Below are 22,468 nucleotides of genomic sequence, written 5' to 3'. Positions count from 1 at the left end.
ACAATGGCTGTATGCTGGAGTGGAGAGCTGAAGCTAGAGATCAGACTCAGGCACTCGGGTAGGAGAACATTTTCAAACTCCCTCTTATATGTATGCAAATACATCTAAAAACACTTTTCCTTTCTTAGACTGGTGCTCAAATCGGTTTGAAAAGGAAAAAAAGAAAAAAGAAAGAATATTTCCTAAAAATATTTACTGTAACTAGATTATACAGGACTGAAGGGATCTTCAAAAATATATATTCTTTTTCTATTTCACAAGATTAGTCTGAATTTTCCTTTTAAATTAATAATGCCTTACTTTGTAACTGGGGAAGTTCTTAAAAAAAAAATCTACCTGCTTGTGTTGGGTATAAAATAACTAACGTAATAAGAAAGTAAGGATAACTTGAGACTTTAACTTTGCTAAAAATAACCAACTCAAGCATAATCTGAGACATGCAATAGTTATATATCTCTTAATAATTTTCCCCAGATTCCCTAGTTGCCTTATTAATTGTTTCATTTTTTTCTCCACAGAAACATAGCTCCCACTCTCTTTGGTCTCAAAATGTAAGTAAGGACATAACCAAATGGCACACATCACTCTTTGTTCAATCTACAAACAATGAATGTGATTACAAATATGGGGTGGCCATTTGGCCTTACAGTTAAGACAACCAAGTCTGACACCCAAGTGGTTAGATTCAATCTGTGGCTACAGCTCCTAATTCCAACTTTCTGGGATGGAGAACTCTGGAAAATGGAAATGATGGCTAAAATAGGTGAATGTCAGAACCTACGAGGAAGACTTGGATCAAGTTCCTTGTTCTTGGCTTAGACTTGACCCTGCCTCAGCTGTTGCAGGTATTCAAAGAGTGAATCAGTAGGCACAACTACAGCATGCTCACTCACTCACATGTTCTCCCGCTCTCAAAATAAAAATGAAATTATGGATAGTTTTGTTCCTCACATTTCTCTTTCTCCAATCTCCAAATGGGAGTATTCAAATCTAAATGGATTGTGAAACAACTGCAAAAAAGCTATTTAGTTGACAGCCCATTATCTCTGTCACTAACCTAACTCCTGGACAGACTGCCAAGATGACTGTGTTTCCAAACCGACTTTCAGGAAACAGCTAACACAACCACCAACCAAGTCCTAAATGCAAACCCATAGCTCCCTCTGCACTGACTTCCCTGGCTTTGGCACAACATGCTCTCCAAACCTGCTTTCCAGCTGCCTGACTGTTCCTTCTCAATAGCATCAGCTGGCTCTCTCTTCCCACAACTTTTACTGTGGCACCACTAGTGTCCATCCTCGGCTCTTTTCTTCCTTAACTACACACTGGGACTGCAACGATGCTAACAATTCACACTGCTTCAGTAACACTGTGAGGACTCAAAAACCACCTTCAGTCCTGCTCACTCCTAAATCCTTTTTCAGCAAAGGTTTATTATGAATCATATGGGTATCTCACAGGAACTCAAACATTTTCCCCATTATCTTCAACTTCAGAACCACCGCCCTCCAGTATCTTCCACTTGGGATAGTTGAATAACCATCTAGTGAATCACCTAAACCAGAAATCTAGGAATTGCCCTCCTGCTCCCTCCCTTTTCCATTCCCATCCTCCCTCTCTCAACAGCCAACCTGCCTCTCCCATTTCTTCATCAAATTTAACAGATTTAGACACCGCAAATACATAATGTACCATATCATGTTTTCATCAACAGACTGTATGTAATTCCACATCCCATGAGAGGATGCTGCCCGGTGACACTGCAGATACCTTCATTGTATTTTCAATACACACTGTAAGGGTCACCCAACAGACAATTTTCTCAAAATATGTTGTGATTAAGTGATCTATGATTACTTAACAAATGTACTGTCCTCACTAACCTCATTACACAGATTAAATATTCAGTTTATAATCACAACAACCTAACTGCTGTTCATGATGTCAGTCTCAGGCTTGTTTTCCAAATAACCCTCAGAGTAACCTACCTACACGGCAAATCCAACTACATCACTCCATTACTTCAACCTAGCACCTGAAAGGTGTGGGCAGTGAAGTAATCACAGTTAAGCACTTTGGGATGCCTTTATCCTTTATTGGAGCAACTATCCAAATCCTGGCTTTCTGCTACGCATTCTGGGGGTAAGCAGATGACAGCTCAGGTACTTGGGCCCCTTCCACTGTATGCAACACCCAAATCGGACTCCCTACCCCCAGCTTGGGATTAATCCAGCCCCCATTTGAGAATGACCAGTAGATGGAAGATCTCTTTCTGTGTTGCTCTGCCTTTTTATTAGATAGCAATAAATGAAACATTTGAAAGAAGAAAGAATACAGCTAGATCTGAAAGATAAAAGGTAAAACTCGGCAGGGAGCCACTGGTCTAGCAACTAAAACACCCTAGGGAACGTCTGCGTCACCTACCAAAGCAGCAAGTCCACCTGCCTGCTAAAATGTGCCCTGGGAGAGAGCAAGTGATGCCTTAAGTAGTTAGGGGTCAAGCACCCACCTATGAGATCCATACAGAACTGCCACCTTCAGCTGTGATCTGATCAATCTCCAGGCCTTGAGGGCATTTGGGAAGTGAAGCAGCAAATGGGTGCTTCGTCTGTCCCACAGAAACAAAAATAAATTTTAGAAAGGCACCTCCCAGAGCCAGTGTTGTAACTCAATGGGTCAGGCCACCTTATGCAGCAGTGGCATCCCTGATGGGTGCTGGGTCAAGTCCCAGATGTTCTACTTTTGATCCAGGTCCCTGCCACTATGCCTAGGAAGGCAGTGTAAACTGGTCCAAGTGCCTGCACCCCTGCCACACATATGGGAGATCCAGATTGAGCTGCTGGCTTCTACCTGTCCCGACCCAGAAAACTGCAGCCATTTGGGGAGTGAATGAGTAGACAGAAGATCTCTCGTTCCCCCCACCATTTGTAATTTTTTTTTTTAAAGATTTTATTTATTTTTATTGGAAAGTCAGATATACAGAGAGGAGGAGAGACAGAGAAAGATCTTCCGTCCGATGATTCACTTCCAAAGTGAGCCGCAACGGCTGGTACTGCGCCAAATGGCAGCCAGGAGCCAGGAACTTCCTTCAGGTCTCCCACGTGTGTGCAGGGTCCCAAAGCTTTGGGCTGTCCTGCTTTCCCAGGCTACAAGCAGGGAGCTGGATGGGAAGCGGAGCTGCCGGGATTAGAACCGATGCCCACATGGGATCCCGGTACGTCCAAGGTGAGGACTTTAACCACTATGCTATCGCGCCGGGCCCTCTCTTTGTAATTCTTTCAAATAAATGCATAAATACTTTTTTAAAAAAAGTTTCAGGGCTTGGCGACGTGGCCTAGTGGCTAAGGTCCTCGCCTTGATCCCATATGGCCACTGGTTCTAATCCCGGCAGCTCCACTTCCTCTCTGTCTCTCCTCTTCTCAGTATATCTGACTTTGTAATAAAAATAAAATAAATCTTAAAAAAAAAAAAAAAAAAAGTTTCATTAAAAACCCACAAAATCAGTTAAGGAAGATTTAATTTATCCACCTAGTTCTCAGCAAAAGTAACTGGTCAACTTCTAAGATAATTTTCATTTTTTAAAATAATACATGATCTTAGGAAGGATACCAAAAAAAACAGTCTACAGGGGCAAAGGGTGACTGAAAGGCAGAGAAACAGAGACTCCTGCTTAAACTATCCTCTTGTATAGAAGCTTTCTATGAAGCCTTCCCTGATCACCATTGGCATCTTCCAAACCAGCTGGCCACTTCTTACACATTTCCATAGTTTGTTCACATCTGTTACTCTGTATCTCATTTAATTACTGATTTACCTGTTCATTACCCTTTACTCAGTCCTGTCTCTAGCAGCCCTATGTCCATCCCTACCTTGCCAAGTATGACACCATGTCAGGAACATAATAGGCATTCAACAAATTAAGCTTTTGCCGGAGTCCAGCTCCAGCCTGGGTTTCGGAACTCGGGAAGGGTGCGTGGATGAGGCGCAGAAAGAAAGAGACGGCTTTATTGCTGTGTCCACTATCATCATGGAATCCTAGTGGTCCGTCTCTTTCTTTCTGCGCCTCATCCACGCACCCTTCCCGAGTTCCGAAACCCAGGCTGGAGCTGGACTCCGGCAAGTGGCGCCCAACGTGAGTGGCTCGACGAAGGTAGGTCTTTTCTTTCTCTTTGCGGCGTGGACAGGACTTCACCCAGGGCGCTGCAGGCCCGCTGACAGAAGGTCAGGTTAGGAGGGGTGAATAGTCAGAACTTATATTGAGAAGTCATGTACCCTCTGTGCTGTAAAAATGGGCCAGAGTGATTCTAGTGAAAGAAGTTTATATGATGATATTATTAAACATACCTTACATAGGAAGAGCATTAAAGTTAGCAGAAAGCAACTATTAGAATTTTTACAATTTGTGCAAAAAGTTAGCCCGTGGTTTATTGAGCAGGGCACTTTAGACTTACACACATGGGATCAGGTAGGGAATGATAGGAAAAGGTGGTATCGGAGTAATGGAAGAGTGGGCATGCCATCCTCTGCATATGCCATTTGGAATGTTTTAAGGCAGGCATTAGATGTGGGACTCGAGCCTTATCCCACACCTTCATCTCAGCGGAGAGAACATACTCCCCTTATTGATCCTGAGAAGGGAGGTTTAGGCCTTGGTTATGGCTCAATAGAAAGTGTCTGTCCTGAAGATAATGTAAAATATTGTAAAACTGACCAGGAAGGTTTAACAGATGAGGAAGATTTTTTTAAACCAGAAATATTTAGACCAGGAGTTAGAGATTGTGAAAAGGGGCAAATGGCTGAATTACATGATAAAAGGTCTCCTGCTGTTAATCACAAGCCTTCAAAGTATTCGGCTAAGCATTCCAATCCGTTTCCAGATAGACTAGATATAGCAAAGATTGGTTTTAAAGGAGCAATGCAGCAAGCTCATAAGGAAGGCGATTTTTTCTGTTTTCCTGTGATTTACGAATGGGATGAACCTGAATGGGAACCGTTGCCTTATAAGCTTATTAAAGAACTAAAGCATGCTATCTCAGACTACGGGCCAAACTCCCCGTACACTATGGCAATGGTGGAGGCTTAGGAGCAGACGGCTCCCAGCACTTCTACCACCACCATGGTCTCCGTGTGTCGGTGCTTTTCGCTTGGATATTCGCCGTGCCTACTATGCCGGCTCGGCGGAAGAATTCTAATCTGTCCAGGCTTTTTTGCTATTGTGAGACTGACTTTTTACACAATGTGAGCTTGGAGGTTAATGTCAATGATAATGTCTTACAAAAGGGCCTTCTATTATTCCTACTGTTTTGGCTGACCCCATTGACCTTATGCTAATCAAGGGACCTGTGTTTAGGGTTTCATCCTTTCCTTAATCTTTAGGTTCTTCTTTTCTTTGTGATACAAGATTAGGTTGTAGGATAAGGGTTGTAGCAGGAATTTCTGTTGTTTTTGGATAAAGCAGATGGCATGGTTGTCCTTAGAAACACCCACTTGACCATGACGTGGAAAGTCTGAGCCAGAGTTTAACTGATTCTGTATAAATAAAGTGGATGGCTTTATTGCCGTGTCCACTATCATCATGGAATCCTAGTGGTCCGTCTCTTTCTTTCTGCGCCTCATCCACGCACCCTTCCCGAGTTCCGAAACCCAGGCTGGAGCTGGACTCCGGCAAGCTTACCCTTTTTATTTTACAATCTCTAAACTCCCACCTCTAGGCATTACCTTCTTGAGCCATCCTGCACAGGATTGCAGACTGCATCTGCTCCCAACTATCATGTCACTGCCCTCCTCTGAAGAGTGAAGGTTCCCTACTGTCTATAATATTCCACCTCAGACTGTCATCAAGGCTTGCTAATATCTAATTCCATTTTCAGTGCTGTAAACTTCACATCATAATCCCTTAAATTTCCAGTAATACTGAAACATACACCTCTGCTGAAGGCCACACAGTTCTACCTCTTCCCAGACATTTACTGGTCTAGAATGTCCTCCACTAACAGAGCCTCTCAAATTCTTTGGCATTTTATGGAGCCTATCAAATATTACCTCCTTTATAATTCGGTTTCCCTGAGCCAGAATCACTCTCCATAGTTCTTCCATACAGTCTCATTCTTAAAGCACTTAGTCTATGATTTTTTTTTTTCAAAGAAAAACCTGCTCCCACCATGCCGCATTACATCTTCCAAATACTAAACATCATAATCCTTGAAGACAAACACTATATTGAGTTCACTCAACGCATTTATTGAGTTTCTTCCAAATGTTGGTTCCTCTATTAGAACTATCAGATAATGAATCATTTATTTTTATACTCACTCAGCAGCTAGTAATGCAATACATCATAGGTGCTCAACTCTGATAAACTAACAAACGTATCACTCTTCATTCATATTTCCCTGCTGTGCTTCCATTTGCTGTTTACTTGATGCAAACTAGACAGGGTCTACTAGTTTTTAAGCCTTTTTAAGGTTAGATGGGAGTAAGGCCTTCATTTCATTCCCACTTCCACCAAGAAATAATCTAGAAAGTCAACCAACACAGAAGGAATATTCAAAAGCATGCTCTTTATTATCAGAATCAAGGAATAGAACAGACTAGATTATGTGCCAGTTTTTCTTGAATCGCTGTCAGAGTGGCATGCCTGTTTTTATTTGAAAAGCTAAAATCACTACAGTCAAATTATAATTCAAAATTTGTCAAAAAATTTATCACCGCTCACAGAATTAACTATACCTCCACATCCTCTATTACTAAGCATAATCCAAAGCATGAGTGAAATCCCTTAAGTACACTGAGAAGCTACAGTTTTTTTTTTTTTTTTTTTTTTTTTTTTTCAGAAATTCATCTCAGCAGTCACACTGGTCACTGACAAGAACACAGAGTAAGGGTATACTCCTAACACATCTAAGAAAACTCAGGCAGATAAAGTGATCTACTTTTTCACCGCGAAACACATTCAAAATTCATAGAATTTGACAGGCTATTTTGTCCTAATAAATTAAGCTTATTTTATATATACAAAAGCATGCCTAAATGAAAATCAAAGGCAGAAAATGAAGTAATTTTTTTCACTCCAAAAAGCAAACTTCCTTTAAACTGACGTTTAAAAAACACAATTTTTGTAACATTATTTTAAGAGGCAGTGAGTCAGAGTGAGAGGGCTCCCATTCATTCATCATCTGTTCTATTCCTCGATTCTGAATCATTAGATATTCCAAAGCCAGGGCAGGGCTGGGCTAGGCTAAAGCCAGGAGTCAAGAATACAATTCAAGGGCCCAGCGGCGTGGCCTAGCTGCTAAAGTCCTCGCCTTGAACGCCCCGGGATCCCATATGGGCGCCGGTTCTAATCCTGGCAGCTCCACTTCCCATCCAGCTCCCTGCCTGTGGCCTGGCAAAGCAGTCGAGGATGGCCCCAAAGCCTTGGGATCCTGCACCTGTGTGGGAGACCCAGAACAAGTTCCTGGTTTCCGGCTTCGGATCGGCGCAGCACTGGCTTGTTGCGGCTCACTTAGGGAGTGAATCATTGAACGGAAGATCTTCCTCTCTGCCTCTCCTCTGTGTATATCTGACTTTGTAATAAAATAAATAAATCTTTAAAAAAAAAAAACAGAGCACAATTCAAGCCCCAGGCACGTGAGCATCTCTCGCTGCCTCCCAGGGTGTGCACGCATTAGCATGAAGCTTGACTTGGGAATTGGAGCTGGGATGGGAACATACAGGTGTTTCAATCATTAGCTCAACTGCTAGGCCAAATGCCTGCTTCCAAGCTTTATTTTGCACTTACATTTTTTAAGTAACAATCACACTCCTAGGCCTTTTTCCAAAACGCACACAGAAACAGTGCATATTGCAGGATAGGTTAAGTCTTTTCAAACACATAATACACTCTGCTTTCTTTCACTTCACTGACATTTTTTTTTAAGATTTATTTTATTTTTATTACAAAGTCAGATGTACTGAGAGGAGGAGAGATAGAGGAAGTGGAGCTGCCAGGATTAGAACCAGCAGCCATATGGGATCAAGGCGAGGACCCTAGCCACTAGGCCACGCTGCCGAGCCCAAATTCATGACATTTTATAAGAAAAATTTCTGGGGCCTGCAGCAATGACTTTATTGGCTAATCCTCAACCTCCAAGCGCCAGCAGCCCATATGGGTACCGATTTATTACTCAGCTGCTCCTTCCTATCCAGCTATCTGCTTATGGCCTGGGAAAGCAGCTGAGGATGGCCCAAAGCCTTGGAACCCTGTATCCACATAGGAGACCTGAAGAAAATCCTGGCTCCTGATCAGCTCAGTCTGGCAGTTGCAGCCATTTGGGGAGTGAACCAGTAGATGGAAGATTTTCCATTTGTCTCTCCTTCTCTCTGTAAAGCTGCCTCTCCAATAAAAATAAAACAAATCTTTAAAAAAAAAAAAAAAAAGGAAACAAAGCTGAACCCTCAGGAAAGCAGGGGTTATGCCCAGTGTTAAGCTGCTGCTTGGGATGCCTACATCCCTACTGGAGTGCCTGAGGAAATCCAGGCCCTCTCCTCTTTCAGTCCAGTTCCCTGCTAGTGTACCTGGAAACAACAGATGAAGGTCGCTGCCATCCTGGGAGACTCAGATGGACTCCTGGCTTTGGCCCAAACCTGCCTACTGCAGGCATTTGGAGAATGAATCGGTAGCTGAAGATTTGTCTCTCCCTCTCTTTCACTATGGCTTTTAAATAGACAATCCTTTTAGAAAATGAGGGGGCAGGCTGAGAAAGAAAACAGATCTCAGACACAAATATTTATTTAGCGGACCTAATCCTGAAAAAATATAATGATTAAAAGTAAATTCCATTGTAAATTAAGTATAATCAACTACAGACAAGCACAAGCAGGCATCATTGCAAGCAAAAGCTGTTCTTTCTGTTCCACCCTTTGCAAAGACACTGCAATTTGTGAGCACAATTTTTATATCATTTAATACACTTCAACACTTTTCCACAGGACATCATATGGCCAAAATTAGGAATAAGAGCTGTTTTCCTTTTTCATAAATCAATTTTTCTTCAATCCCAAAAGCATTAGGTTGAACCCATAACTTTATTCAACAAGTTCATGTGAGACAAAGGAAATCTGACAGCAGAAATACTTTCCTTCAGGCATATACAGATTTGGTTTACTACTCATCTGCTCATTTATTCAGACACTTGAATCCTACCTACAAATTACATACTATAGTTACAAAAATGTGAAAATTCCTGCCCTTAAATACAGACAGCAATTAAAGTCCTGTGAATATTTTAACTGTTCTGCCCAAAATGTAAAAGATGCATAAAAAAACACAATGCTATTTTGGGGAAGAGAAAGTACCAAAAGAAACACTCTTAAAATAGGACCTAAAGAGTGATTAGTTAACTAGACAAACAGGAAAAGAGGAAGTGGAGGAAAATGTAAGGCAGGAAATGGCACACATGGAGAAGTAGAACATGAGCCAGAGGGACAATTACAAAATGAAAAACATCACTTTGTCAGTGAAGTAAGAGTAAGAAGTAAGATTCTTCAACATCATTTACCGGGGAAAAGTAACTGGAAGTCATGCCAAGAAATCAACAGATATTCCCTAAAATAGCTAAACTCTCTAAAAACCAACTAGACAATACAAAGTGCTGTCAAGCATCAAGGCCAGGCAACAGAAACCTTCATCGTGGAGATGAAGGAAGGGTTGTACACTAAAGGACATGGAGGAATTGAGACAGGTAGCGGGTGGAAAGTTCTAGTTATTTATTGACTGCTGTTACTTACATAACTACATGTGTGTATTTATGAAATTTCAGAGCTACATGCTAAAAAGGACAAATTTTACTAACTGTAAAACATACCTAATTTTAAAATTCAAAGATGAGGAATCCTGGCTACAGGGGAAAAAAAAAAAGACAAAAATTGCAGTTACAACATGAAGGACCCTGTAAGTTTCAGATGTTTGACCCAGCTGTGCTCACCAACTTCCTGAGCAGCAGCAGGAACGGTTTGAGTCACTGGGCTTTTGTCACCCATAAAGGAGACATGGGCTGAAGTCCTAGCTTCCAGCATGACCCGGTCCAGGCCCTGACACTGGGTGTGTGTGGGGGGGAGGGTACGTGGGAAGGTGAATCAAATGATGGGAGCTCTACTGCTGTCTGTGTGTGTGTCTGTCTCTGCTTCTCAAACACATTTTCTTTTAAATGTTTCAAAGTTTTACCTCAAAGCAGCAGGTGTTCCAAGTGATCTCAAGATGGGAAAACAGACAATTCACTTCTGTATTAGAAAGAGTACATTTATGGGTATTGGGTCTAATTATTAAGACACTTAGTGGAGGACCAACATTTCACATCTGAATGTCTGGGTTCATGTCCTGGCTCCATTTCAAATTTCAACTTCCTGCTAATGCATATGCCGGGAGGCATCATATCAATGACGGCTCAAACAGCTGGGTTCCTAGCACTCATGTAGAAGGCCTGGACTGAGTTCTCAGTGCCCATGTCTGACCTAGCCCAAACACTTACGGGCATTGAAAGCATGGACCTGCAGGCAGGGCTGTGAACTAGAGACCGGGGCTGTTTATCTCTTACTCTGACTCTTGAATAAGCAAATGCTTTCTTATAAAAGAAGAAGAAATGATTAAAACATTACAAAACAAGGAACTGGGAGGCCAATGAACCAATTATCTCAGTAATAAGGAGACAAATTAAGATCTGAATAAGGAGGAGACTAACAGAGATGGAAAGAAAAAGCTGACTGAAGTTTTTAGCAATAGTGAATCCACTAACCAACAAGTTTTGAAAGAAGTATTTTTTTTTTAAATATTTATTTATTTTATTACAAAGTCAGATATACAGAGAGGAGGAGAGACAGAGAGGAAGATCTTCCATCCGATGATTCACTCCCCAAGGGACCACAATGACTGGTGCTGCACCAGTCTGAAGCCAGGAGCCAGGAACCTCTTCCAGGTCTCCCACGCGGGTGCAGGGTCCCAAGGGATTGGGCCGTCCTCAACTGCTTTCCCAGGCCACAAGCAGGGAGCTGGATGGGAAGTGGAGCTGCCAGGATTAGAACCAGCGCCCATATGGGATCCCGGGGCGTTCAAGGCGAGGACTTTAGCAGCTAGGCCATGCCGCTGGGCCCAAAAGAAATATTTTTGACTTTAAAATATTTATCTTAGTGAAAACATATGATTAGACATATTGGCATAGAGCCCAAGGAAATAATTATGAAACATTAAATTTGAGAGCTGTCCCATTATTTGTAGCCATGAAAATACAGTCGAGCCTGAATAAAGATAGACTAAGGAGAGCAAGAGATGAAGATAATCCTAAAGATCTTCAGGAGCACCACCAACATTATGCAGCCGATACAATACGAAGAATAAAAAGTACTGGCTGGAACAGGTGCAGTGCTGTAACAATCTCTGCCTGCCAATGCTGACATCCATATGGGCACCAGTTCATGTCCCAACCACTCCATTTCACAATACAGCTCCCTGCTTAAGGCATGGGAAAGCAGTGGAAGATGGCTCAAGTCCTTGGGATCCTGCACCCATGTGGGAGACCTGAAAGAAGCTCCTGGATCCTGGATTTGGATGAGCTCAGATCTGGCCATGTGGCCATTTGGGGAGTGAAACAGTGGATGGAAGATCTCTGTCTCTGTAACTCCGATTTTGCAAATAAAATAACCTTATTAAACATACGAAGAGCACTAACAAAGATTAAATGACTGATTTCAACTACAAGTTAACTTGCCCAGGCAGTCCTGTAGCTTTGACTCCATAAATTGTTCCTACGGCTGCTTTTGGGGATCTGTGATAGCAAGCGAATCTGTTAGGAAATACTACAGGTTGGATCTATTGATTCCACATAATTAGCTCTTTATTATTGAAATATACCCAAAGTCCCCATGAAACTTTTGCAAAATACCCATCTTGCCCAAAGTGCAATTTTGAAAAATTCTAAGGAACTTCTGGTGTAAGGTTCAACCAATACGCTAATAATCCCATAATGAGTCTGATATTCAAATTAAAAGCAATCATATAAAAGCTATTTAGTATCTATCAGGGAGTTTTCATGCAGAAACTACTAAACCATACGATAAGCTCTGGGAATCTCTTACAGCTGAGATCACACGCATGTACTCCCCATTGAAATCTGAAACTCTAAACCTACAAACTTCAGTTAACCAGCTTTCGGAAGATTAAACTTCTCAGAACTCACAAAAAGGAAAGCGTAAGAAACATACATGGATGCAGTGGACAGCATGCCCAGATGCACACAGGGCTTATGACAGCCAGCTCATCTAGGCCAGTAGAGGATGCTGACTGCCTCCTCAGAAGATGGACAGCAGAACAGGTTGGACAACTCTCCTGGCCAAGCTCTGCAACACGTTCCTAGGTCTGGGGATGCACTAACGTGGATGTGCTCAGCCAACAGATCTTGGAAAGATTTTCTCAACCCTGGTGCAAAGAAGTCAACAACATCTCAGAACTATCAAAACCACTCAAGTAACACCCTCTGAACACTCCCACACTGTCTCTAAGGCATCATCAAAGGATCATTCCAATCCCTGGGTGCTGAAGTAGCTTGACAGCAAGGAGTGTCCCCGTCCCCTTCCTCCACTGCAAACACAGGAGTAAAAATAAAAACATGAATCCACCTTTCTCCACACCTCAACCCTTCCCACCCTAACTGGAGACCCACATTAGCGTATATCCCTCTCAACTATGTGAACAATATTAAAAATAAAACTTTATATAAAAAAGAAAAATCTATGGAAAACAAGTCACTGTCTACTATTTAATTTCAATCATCCATTTTAGTGTTAAACCAACCAGAAAAACTCAGTTAATAGCATCAATTCACACTTTGGCTTCAACTCGTATTTAAGCAGAACCAGATCCAGTTTGCCTCACTGGAATATTTATACTACACTTTTCCAATTACCACACTTTCCAAGATGGCAATTTTTCAATTACATCACAGACATAATGAACCAAAACAAAAATAATTATTCAAGAACAGCAAATTTCCCATGAAATTTCTCATGAAAAATTTACACTTACCCATCTCTTCCCTTACTGACAATTTTTACTTCAAAATAATAAATCCCACAGGCTGCTGGTATTGGATGTGTGGCACGAACTGATGCTGCATCTTTCGGGGTTTTGCCATGACCTGAACACAAAACGGTAAAAAAAAAAAAAAAAAAAGTCAAATAAAACAGTCCAGTAAAAATCTACATAAACCATTTATGAATAAACAAGCTTCTGCAGTCATATGTAGATTTAAGTTCAAATAAAAGACTCAGTGAAAACTTTCATCACTACAACTCAAATGCAAAAGAGCCTCAGAGAAAGAATCCTTCACATTACTGGTCTTATTAAGATTTTAGAATTTGGGGCTGGCATTTGGCACAGGAGCTAGTACACCACTTGGGACACTTGACCCATCTCAGAGCAGCTTGCTAGACTCTAGAAACCACATTTCCAACCCAGTAGATGATGGCTCATCTACCTGAGCCCTTGCCTCCCAAGGGGAAGATCTGAATTGAGTTCCAGTTCTTAGCTTCAGTGGGGAGTGACCCAACAGAAGGACCACTTTGCTTGATCTCTTTGCCCCTCTGCCTTTCAAATTAAAAAAACAAAACAAACAAAAAAAAGTTTCACAATCTGAATACACTGAACCTAGCAGCAATTTCTGCAAACTAAATGTTTTAGGATGGACATATATTTAAAATATATACATATTTATTTATTTTTATTTGATAGGGAAAGTTACAGAGGAGAGGAGGAGAGACAGAAAGAGAAAGACCTTCCAACTATTGGCTCACTCCCCAAATGGCTGCAACAGCTGTAATTGAACCAGTCCAACACAGGGATCCAGGAGTTTTGGGGTTCCCATGTGGGTACAGAGGCCCAAGGAATTGCACCATCCTCCACTGCCTTCTCAGGCCATTAGCAGGGAGCTGGATGGAAAATGGAGCCACCAGGACTCAAAACTTGCACCCCATGGGATGCTAAGCGCCACAAGAAGCAGCTTAGTTGGCTATGACACACACCAGTCACAGGATGGTTTTTTTTTTTTTTTTTAAAGTAAAAAAAGGAGGGGAGGCAGGATTTGGAGAACATGAGAAGATACTTTTAGCAGAGCTAAATCTGCATAACTTTTAAAACTTCTATGTACTTTTGCAAAATCACCCCCTTTTTCAACCAGAAGATTGAATTTAAAAAACACAGCTTCCTTAAAGTGGGAGTTTGCTTGTTTGTTTGTCCGCAAGGCAGAGTGACAAAGAGAGGCAGAAAAACAGAGTGATCTTCACAAATGCCCACGCTGAAGCCAAAAGCCAGGAATTCTACCCTGGTCTTACAAATGGATGGTACAGTCCCAAATATTTATTTGAAAGGCAGAATTACAGACTGAAGGAGAAACAGAGGCACCTTGCTTCTGCCGGTGCATTCCCCCAAATGACTGCAATGGCCAGGGATGGGTCGGGCCAAACCAGGAGTTCAGAACTCCATCTGAGTCTCCATTACACCCAGGTTTCAAGGGCACAAGAACTTGTGTCACTAGCTGTTGGTGTTTTCCCAAGCACTTTATGTTGGGAGCGCTGCACGTGTGCCCTAAGATGGCACTGAGACCTCTCCCCACCAGAGTTTGGCGGTACACAGTTTCAGGAAGTGCCTTCTGATTGGCCCGTAGCTGCACGCTTGGCGCATGTGCTACGTGTGATCAGAGCTATGATTGGCGTGCCTGCCACGTGCATCGGTGACCTTTAAGCTGATTGGACTAGGATTGTATATAGCGGTGGGGGTTCCAGGAAGAAGAGGGGACAGGACAGGAAGAAGAAGACAGAGACGGACTGAGATGGAGGACAGGGTACGACTGGGACAGACGGACGGACAGACAGAAGAAGACTAGGGGGCTGGGGAATGAAGCAGAGAGACATGGAAGAAAAACGGGAGGTAGTAGAAGTCGAGTTGAGTCGAGTCGAGTTGAGTCGACCGGCTGGGAAACGGACTGGTTGGAAAAATAAAGTGCCTCAAGAAACAGAGCCTGGAGTATCGGGTGAATTCTTCTGTGGGACGGAAGACACCGATACTTTAGAAAAGAGCTGGATCAGAGACAGAGTAGACAGAATTTAAACTGAATTTTATATGATCCCAAGCTGAAGGTGGGCAACTTAATCAGCTGTGCCACAATGCCAATCCTATTATTTTAAGAAACAGAGGCCAGCACTGCAATATAGCAGGCAAGTATCTCCACCTGCAGCACCTCATATGGACTCTGGTTCAAGTCTTGGCTGCTCCACTTATGATCCAGCTCCCTGCTAATAAACCTGTGAAAGCAGTGGAGGATAGGCCCAATGCCTTGGATCCTGGCACTCACACGGGAGACCTGGAAGAAGATCCTGGCTCCTGGCTCCTGGCTTCAAACCTGCCCAGTCCTGGCCATTGTGGTTATTTGGGGAGTCAAGCCATGGATGGAAGATCTTTCTTTCTCTCCCTCTCTAATTCTTTCAAATCAAATAACTAATTAAAAGAGAGAAATAGCTCCACGCATTGCTACTACTTTAGGAAATCTTTGGACTTTGGCTTGTAAACATTTTTAAACTAGTTATTTCTTGATGGCAGCTACTGGGAGTGCCCAAGCTAGGCTGGACTTAATGCTTGGGGCCCTGGCCACAGCCGCCATGCAGTGAGCGAGTCCTGGGATTTTGGGCAGCCAGCGTGACAACTGGCACTTGGCTTTGCCCGCTGGCCACCTAGCAGCGAGCTCTGGGGTCTTGGGAGTGTGGAATTGCTGCCTAGATACGTCTATGAATGAGGCCACTGTGCATGTTGGTGAGGAATCAATCCCGAAGGTCTCCCAATGACAGGGTAACTTTACATGAAGGTAAGCGAGGGAACTGAGACCTGGTGGCTTGGAGGGGAGAGGCCAGAAGACCTGTATGGGTCAGACTGATATACCAGCATACATGTGAGTTCTGTGTAGTACTTGTTACCACTGAACAATACTGACCACCACACGCCTGTCCATGTGAAAGCTAGGCTCGGGGCCCATCTACAGGGCTAGATCCTAGCACCTGACAGAATGTCAGATTAGGGACAGGTCACTTTAGGCAGGGAGATGACACTAACCAGCACACAAGAGAAACAGGTCCAGGGTAGATTCTGTGGGAGATGTATGGACCCAACCCTGTGGAAATATAATTCCCACTGGTTAGCTCAAGAGTTGGGGTGGTAACAGGCTGAGTTAAGTGTGACCATGGAACCTGCCATCATGCACAGGCATAAGAACCGACAATGATATAGGCATGTCCAGGTTGCAGCACCTGCATGTGCATCCTAAAACAGGGTGTGGGGAAGGACAGGCCACAGCATTCACCAGCTTATACAAGGCCATGATGGAAGGGAAGACACTAGCCTAGCACCCAATGGCATCAATGAGATCTGGATCTCGGAGTGGGTCAAGTAGGGGAACGTGGGAAACTCTCCTAGTGGTTCATAACTCTCACTAAGGATCAAACGGCCCAGGGGTTGGGCAAGTTGGGCAAAGTAGCTCCAACTGTTGGCAAATGTGTGGGCTGGTCATGCAGATCACGCAGGGTTGAGCAAACCTTAGCTCACCAGCAAGAACAGAAATCAGGATGGAGCACAGCTCATGCTGAGCTAGGCTCTTACACCTACTGGTCTGCATGAGTCAGGGATGGGAATAGACAGAGCATGTCCAGGTTCCAACACTCCCCACCTCCACCAAAAATCGGAACGGGAGATAGGGCAGTTCAGGCCAAGCTAGAGCATCTAAGGCAAAGGCCAAGACAGGTGAGGGACTATGCCAAGTTGGGTCAGAGCAACCACTGTCACACGTGTGATCTACGGCTGGGAACAGGCCCAGTTGGGGAGCTGAGGGAACAACCAGGCTGGGTTGGCGTTCCCACTGGTGAGTGCGGGGGCCAGAGTGGGGGCTATATTCTGGTCTGGATATGACGGCAGTATCCCTCAACACAAGTGTGGACTGGGGCTGGGCGCACCAAGCTGGGCTACGCTCCAGCACCAAATGGTGCCCTGGAGGACCAGGGTAGACGTGGGATGGACTAGGCTACGTCTCTGCCCCTATTGAGCCATGTGTGAGCTGTGTCTGGATGTGGACCAGCCTTGGCTGAGCTGAAATATCCAACAGTAAGAACCAGAATGGGTTGAGGCCAGTCAGCAAAGGTCACTGTTCCTGCTAGGACAGGAGGTGAACTAAGTAGGGCTGGACCATGGACCCACCTGTATTGACGAGATCTGGCATTGGGAGAGGTTCTGATGGAGGAGCCTGGGCAACTAATCTGACAGGACACAGTCCCTGCAGGTGAGTGCAAGAATCATGATAGGGAGCAACCCAGACCAGGCCAGGGAAAGGTACCCACCGGGATACATTTGGCATAGATGGGGACAGACCAGGCTGAACCAGTTCACATCACCTGCTGGCGAATCTGAGCACCAGAATAGAGTGTGGGTCAGGCCAGGTTCAGTCACAACACACACCAGTACACATTACTGCTGGGACTGGGTGCCAGGTGGGCTGGGTTGGGCTAGGCTGTAACACCTACCAGCTGAGCTGGATTTGGGGGTGGGTGGGCTAGGTCGGACTGGGTCAGGCTACAACACCCACTGGCAAATGCCGAGGCAAGGCAGGCCATGCCTGACTGGGCTGCAGCACCCAACCAGAACACATGAGAACCAGGGGGAAGGAGGTGGACCTGGTAGGGAGGCTGCAGATGTCCCCCTACTGAACAGCCACTCCCACTGGAGAGCGTAGCTGGGATGGGGGCAGACCAAACTTGTGGGCCTCGTGTGAGCTAGGTCAGGGAAAAGCCAGGCTTGGTTGACTGTCCCTACTGGTGCAAGCATAAGTCAGAGTGGGTGAGGGTTGGTGGGGCTTTGCTGCAGCATCAGCTGGCAGAGGCTGGCACTGGGGGCTAATTCTATCAAGTTAAACTGCAGAACCACCTGGAGAGTCCATGATGTGGGGATGGGCCCAGGAGGGAAATAGTGGGCACCTCCCTCTTGGGTTACCACTCCCACTGGAGAACACAAAAACCAGAACTGGGGCTGACCTGGCTGGAGAACAGCACCTACCAAGTATGTGTGTGTGCTGGATAGTGGGGCTGGTTGGTTGAACTAGACTTCATTGCCCATTGACATGTATGAGAGTTGAATGGGATGTGGGACAAACTGGACCAGTCTGCTACACATACTGGCAAGGATGGGAACCAGGGCAGGGGGCGGGCCTGGTGGGGGTTACTGTGCGTTGCTCCAACTAGGCTGCAGCTCCCACTGGTTTGTGTGAGGGCTTAATGTGTGGTGGGCAGAATCAGGCTGGACTGCAACACCCACTGGTTTGTACACAAGACTGGAAACAGAACTGTCCCAGCAATTGCAACCACCAGCATGTGCATAAGCTGATTGTGGCGACAGACTATGCCGGGCCCTGTACTGGCATGCACTCGCAAGAATCTGGTCTGGGATCACCTCAGACAAAGTTTCTTTGGAGATCTCCCCAGTCGAACTGCCAGACACAGAACCCCAACCATGAAGAGAAGTGCAGGTCCCATGGTCTGACCACGGAGTGCAAGTGTCAAAGCTGAGCCTCCTCAGAGGCTCAGACGGAGCAGTGGACAGCATAACCAGGTGTACATGGAGGATATGGCAGTCCATTGGAGCCTGCAGAGGATACGTGGTACCACAACAGAGGACGGAGGACAGAACAAAGCAATCAACTACCCCAGTCATGTGCTGGCAGTGAAAATATGGACAAAGGGAGACTCTAAGTTGGACTATGTCAGCCAGTGGATTCTGAATACATTTCATCATGCTTGGCAAGATTGGTAGCAATTCAGAACTACTGAATTACCAAAACCACTTGAGCAGGACCCTCGGAGCATGCCCCACATCACGGACCCTGGATGGTTGGAAGGCTGGGTGGGGCTTCTCCTTTATCTCCTCTTTGACCCCAAATACAGGAAGGAAAAAGGAGAATGTAGAAATAATGGTCTTACTCACTTTCCTGTAGCCTTGACCATTTGTGCCCTAATCAACTATGTAAAGATTATAGGGCTCGGCAGCGTGGCCTAGTGGCTAAGGTCCTCGCCTTGATCCCATATGGCCGCTGGTTCTAATCCCGGCAGCTCCACTTCCTCTCTGTCTCTCCTCCTCTCAGTATATCTGACTTTGTAATGAAAATAAAATAAATCTTTAAAAAAAAAAAAAAAAAAAGATTATAAAAATAAAATAATTAAAAAAAAAAAAATAGCTCTTTCAACCCTTGCCCAAGAGGTTACCTTAAAAGTCACCATGTGAATAAGAAGAGAAAAAGTCCCAAACTACAGATGCACAAAGGCAGAAGTTGGAGTAGGGTGTCCAAAAGTACTCAGTGTCTAAGTCATCCCCAAACAATCAGGTGAGAAACAACACTGGATCACAATTCTGAGATTAGACGGCTTCACTGCAATCGCACCATGAAATGACCTTTACAGGCAATGACATTCTCTTTCTCAAATTCACCACAGCCGTTTCAAACTACGTATCTGCTTCTGTCTTAAGATAGACCGTCACACAATTTGAATTCTCTCTCCTTTCCAATCACCTTTCCTAATTACTAGGTCACTCACTATCATTACACAGCTTGAATACTGGCAACGCGCACCAGCACATGTTGAAACCTGGGGGACTCTGCCACTCCTTCCAACCATCATGAAAACTCGGTGTCAGCTGGGGACCACAGTAACCTTGGATGGGAAGGCAAAAATGGAAGCAGCAAGATAAATGCTCCAAAACCGCTCCAACAGATAGTTAGGGAATAATCATACACTGAACCAAACAACAGAAAAAAATGAGAGCATGAATCTGCACAAGTTATTTTAATAAACAAATAATTAAGCTGCCTGGGAAAAGGTCCTGCAGACTAATGTAGACCGAAATTTTTAAAAATTAGTTACAGATAATCGCTTCTCGGCCTTTTGGCTAAGATCAAGTGTAGAATCAGTTACAGATAAATCCAAAAAAAACCTTGACTAACAGTATCTGAAGTCCTAAATCAACTGGATTATTTGTTTACCTGTTCTTGGAGGAGCAACCAAATCTTTTAGAGATAAATTAACCTGACAATACATTTAATAACAAATATAGTTAACACACTCATTTCTATGTGTACTATTAACTCATCTAACATTTAAAACACCAAGAGGTAGGCACTATTGTTAGCATTTTGATGTGGCTGAGGCAGGAGTCAGCAAGGGGGAGGATGGTGAGGAATTCCCTTAGCCCAGCCAAATACCTTGCCTGTGGATTCCACATGGATGCAGACTGGTCACACCCACTCTTCATGAGGTTCTCACTGTCCATCCTGAACCAGACATCACGGCACCTTGCTTCCTGGAGACCACTATGTGCACTGTAGTTCCACCCCAAACCCTGTTTCCTCTGCATGCTCCATCAAGCCCTGTCCTGAGCACCAGCCCTAACCTATAAAAGGATGACCCCAGGCCCAGCGCCGTGGCCTAGGGGTTGAAGTCCTCGTCTTGCACGTGCCGGGATCCCATATGAGTGCCGGTTCTAGTCCTGGTGGCCCCACTTCCCGTCCAGCTCCCTGCTTGTGGCCTGGGAAAGCAGTGGAGGACAGCCCAGGGCCTCGGGATCCTGCACCCACATGGGAGACCTGGAAGTTTTTGGCTCCTGGCTTCAGATTGGTGCAGCTCCAGCCATTGCGGTCACTTGGGGAGTGAATCATTGGACGGAAGATCTTCCCTGTCTACGCTCCTGTCTTGAGTGTACTGTCCCTGTGCCCTTCAGTCAAATCCTGCTTTTCTTTTCACTTCCTTCTGGGTCTCCAGGCTACATTTTCACCCATGGGAAGGCAAGAAGCTACTCTTAATCTAGCAGGAGTCTCAGGCCAGCCAGGGCTCTTAATCCTTACAACGGAATTCAAAAATCCCTTAGCCCCACAATTTCACAGCTGAGGAAACTAAAGACAAACTGTGGTGACAGTGAGTAGTGAACGGGAACTCCAAGCCAGGATCTGTGCTGGGATTTAACATCAAGCCTGATTCAGTATGCACTGAATGCAAATGAAGGATTTAGCTGCATAAGAGTCCAGGGACTATGTCGCATTTATCATCTCCTACCAATATTCTTGGTCCTCTATGAGAAAAGTTAAAAAAAAAAATCTAAAATATTTCAGAGTAGAAAAATATCCATTGTCATGTGCTTTTGGGAGGTGTTTTCTTTTCCATTGGCATTTTATTTTTATTTTAAATTTTGATTTTTCTGGTACATGTCAGGTGCTTTTGTACAATGTTTCTTACTCAGTATTCATGAAGCTGAACTTCTTTTCAGGAAATGAACTCCACAAAGATCATATAACTACCCCTAATTGGTAGAATCATGCATTTGATGCATACATTAATTACAATTCCACCTATTTTTCTATTATGCTAAAATAACTGCAAAATGCTGTGTAATCATAAATCTTCAGGGATCCACGGTTATGCTTTACCAACACATTGCAGAAAAATTCTAAAAATGTTAAAAGGATGTGTCTCATTTTTAAATTAACATTTAAGTTTAGGGGCCAGTTCATGTTCTGGCTGTTACACCTCCAATTTAGCTCCCTGCTAAAGGCCTAGGGGCTCAAGTCATGGGCCCCTACACCACATAAGGCAGGCAGAAGAAGCTCCTGGCTTCGGACTGGCCCAGCTGCAGCCATTGTGATTATTTGGGGGGAATGAACCAGTAGGTACAAGATGTCTCTTCTCTTTCTCAGTAACTGCCTTTCAAATGAAAATAAATTTTTTGAAAAAAATATTTAAAAGATACAGGACAAAATTTAGGTTAACAGAAGTCATACTGTTTTTTACATGAGACTAGTAATACCAGTTTATTTCTAAGAATGCTCATCAGCTGCGAGTTGATTATTATTGTGGATTCTGTAATCAAAAATAACCTCAGACTGCCAAAGTTTAACATTTTAAAGCAGAGGAGCCTCAATATTAAGAGTATTCTCTATGGCTCTAGATTCCATAGAGAACAGATGTGCTGCTTCACAACTCTAAGACTAGCAAGGTTCACTTTCCCTCTTCAGATAATCTATGAATCTCATTTAACTGAAACGGAAAGAGTGGGAAGAAAGCCCATGCCTCTCCCACTCCCATCTACTTTCTTTTTTTTTTTTTTTTAAAGATTTTATTGTTATTGGAAAGCCGGATATACAGAGAGGAGGAGAGACAGAGAGGAAGATCCTCCATCCGATGTTCCACTCCCCAAGTGAGCCGCAACGTGCCGGTACATGCCAATCCGAAGCCAGGAACCTGGAACCTCTTCCGGGTCTCCCACGCGGGTGCAGGGTCCCAAAGCTTTGGGCCGTCCTCGACTGCTTTCCCAGGCCACAAGCAGGGAGCTGGATGGGAAGTGGAGCTGCCAGGATTAGAACCGGTG

At 44.1% G+C, this 22,468-nt stretch overlaps 1 protein-coding gene and 1 non-coding gene across 2 annotated transcripts in view; one reads left to right on the top strand and one right to left on the bottom strand.

Annotated features, from left to right (window-relative positions):
- The window catches only part of RANBP9 (RAN binding protein 9), a 94,117-nt gene that overhangs the window by 59,855 nt on the left and 11,794 nt on the right, over nucleotides 1–22,468 (bottom strand). The window contains exon 2 of the mRNA XM_004593108.3: nucleotides 13,055–13,166. Within this exon, the coding sequence (XP_004593165.2) occupies nucleotides 13,055–13,166 (112 nt within the window). The remainder of the gene's footprint in view (nucleotides 1–13,054; nucleotides 13,167–22,468) is intronic.
- Nucleotides 19,980–20,174, top strand: LOC118758317 (U2 spliceosomal RNA). Its single transcript, XR_009246655.1, has one exon. It is a non-coding gene; the product is annotated as a U2 spliceosomal RNA (small nuclear RNA).

This window comes from Ochotona princeps, chromosome 1 (genome assembly GCF_030435755.1).
Source record: "Ochotona princeps isolate mOchPri1 chromosome 1, mOchPri1.hap1, whole genome shotgun sequence".
Classification (NCBI taxonomy): domain Eukaryota; kingdom Metazoa; phylum Chordata; class Mammalia; order Lagomorpha; family Ochotonidae; genus Ochotona; species Ochotona princeps.
This window is presented reverse-complemented; position numbering and strand designations above follow the sequence as displayed.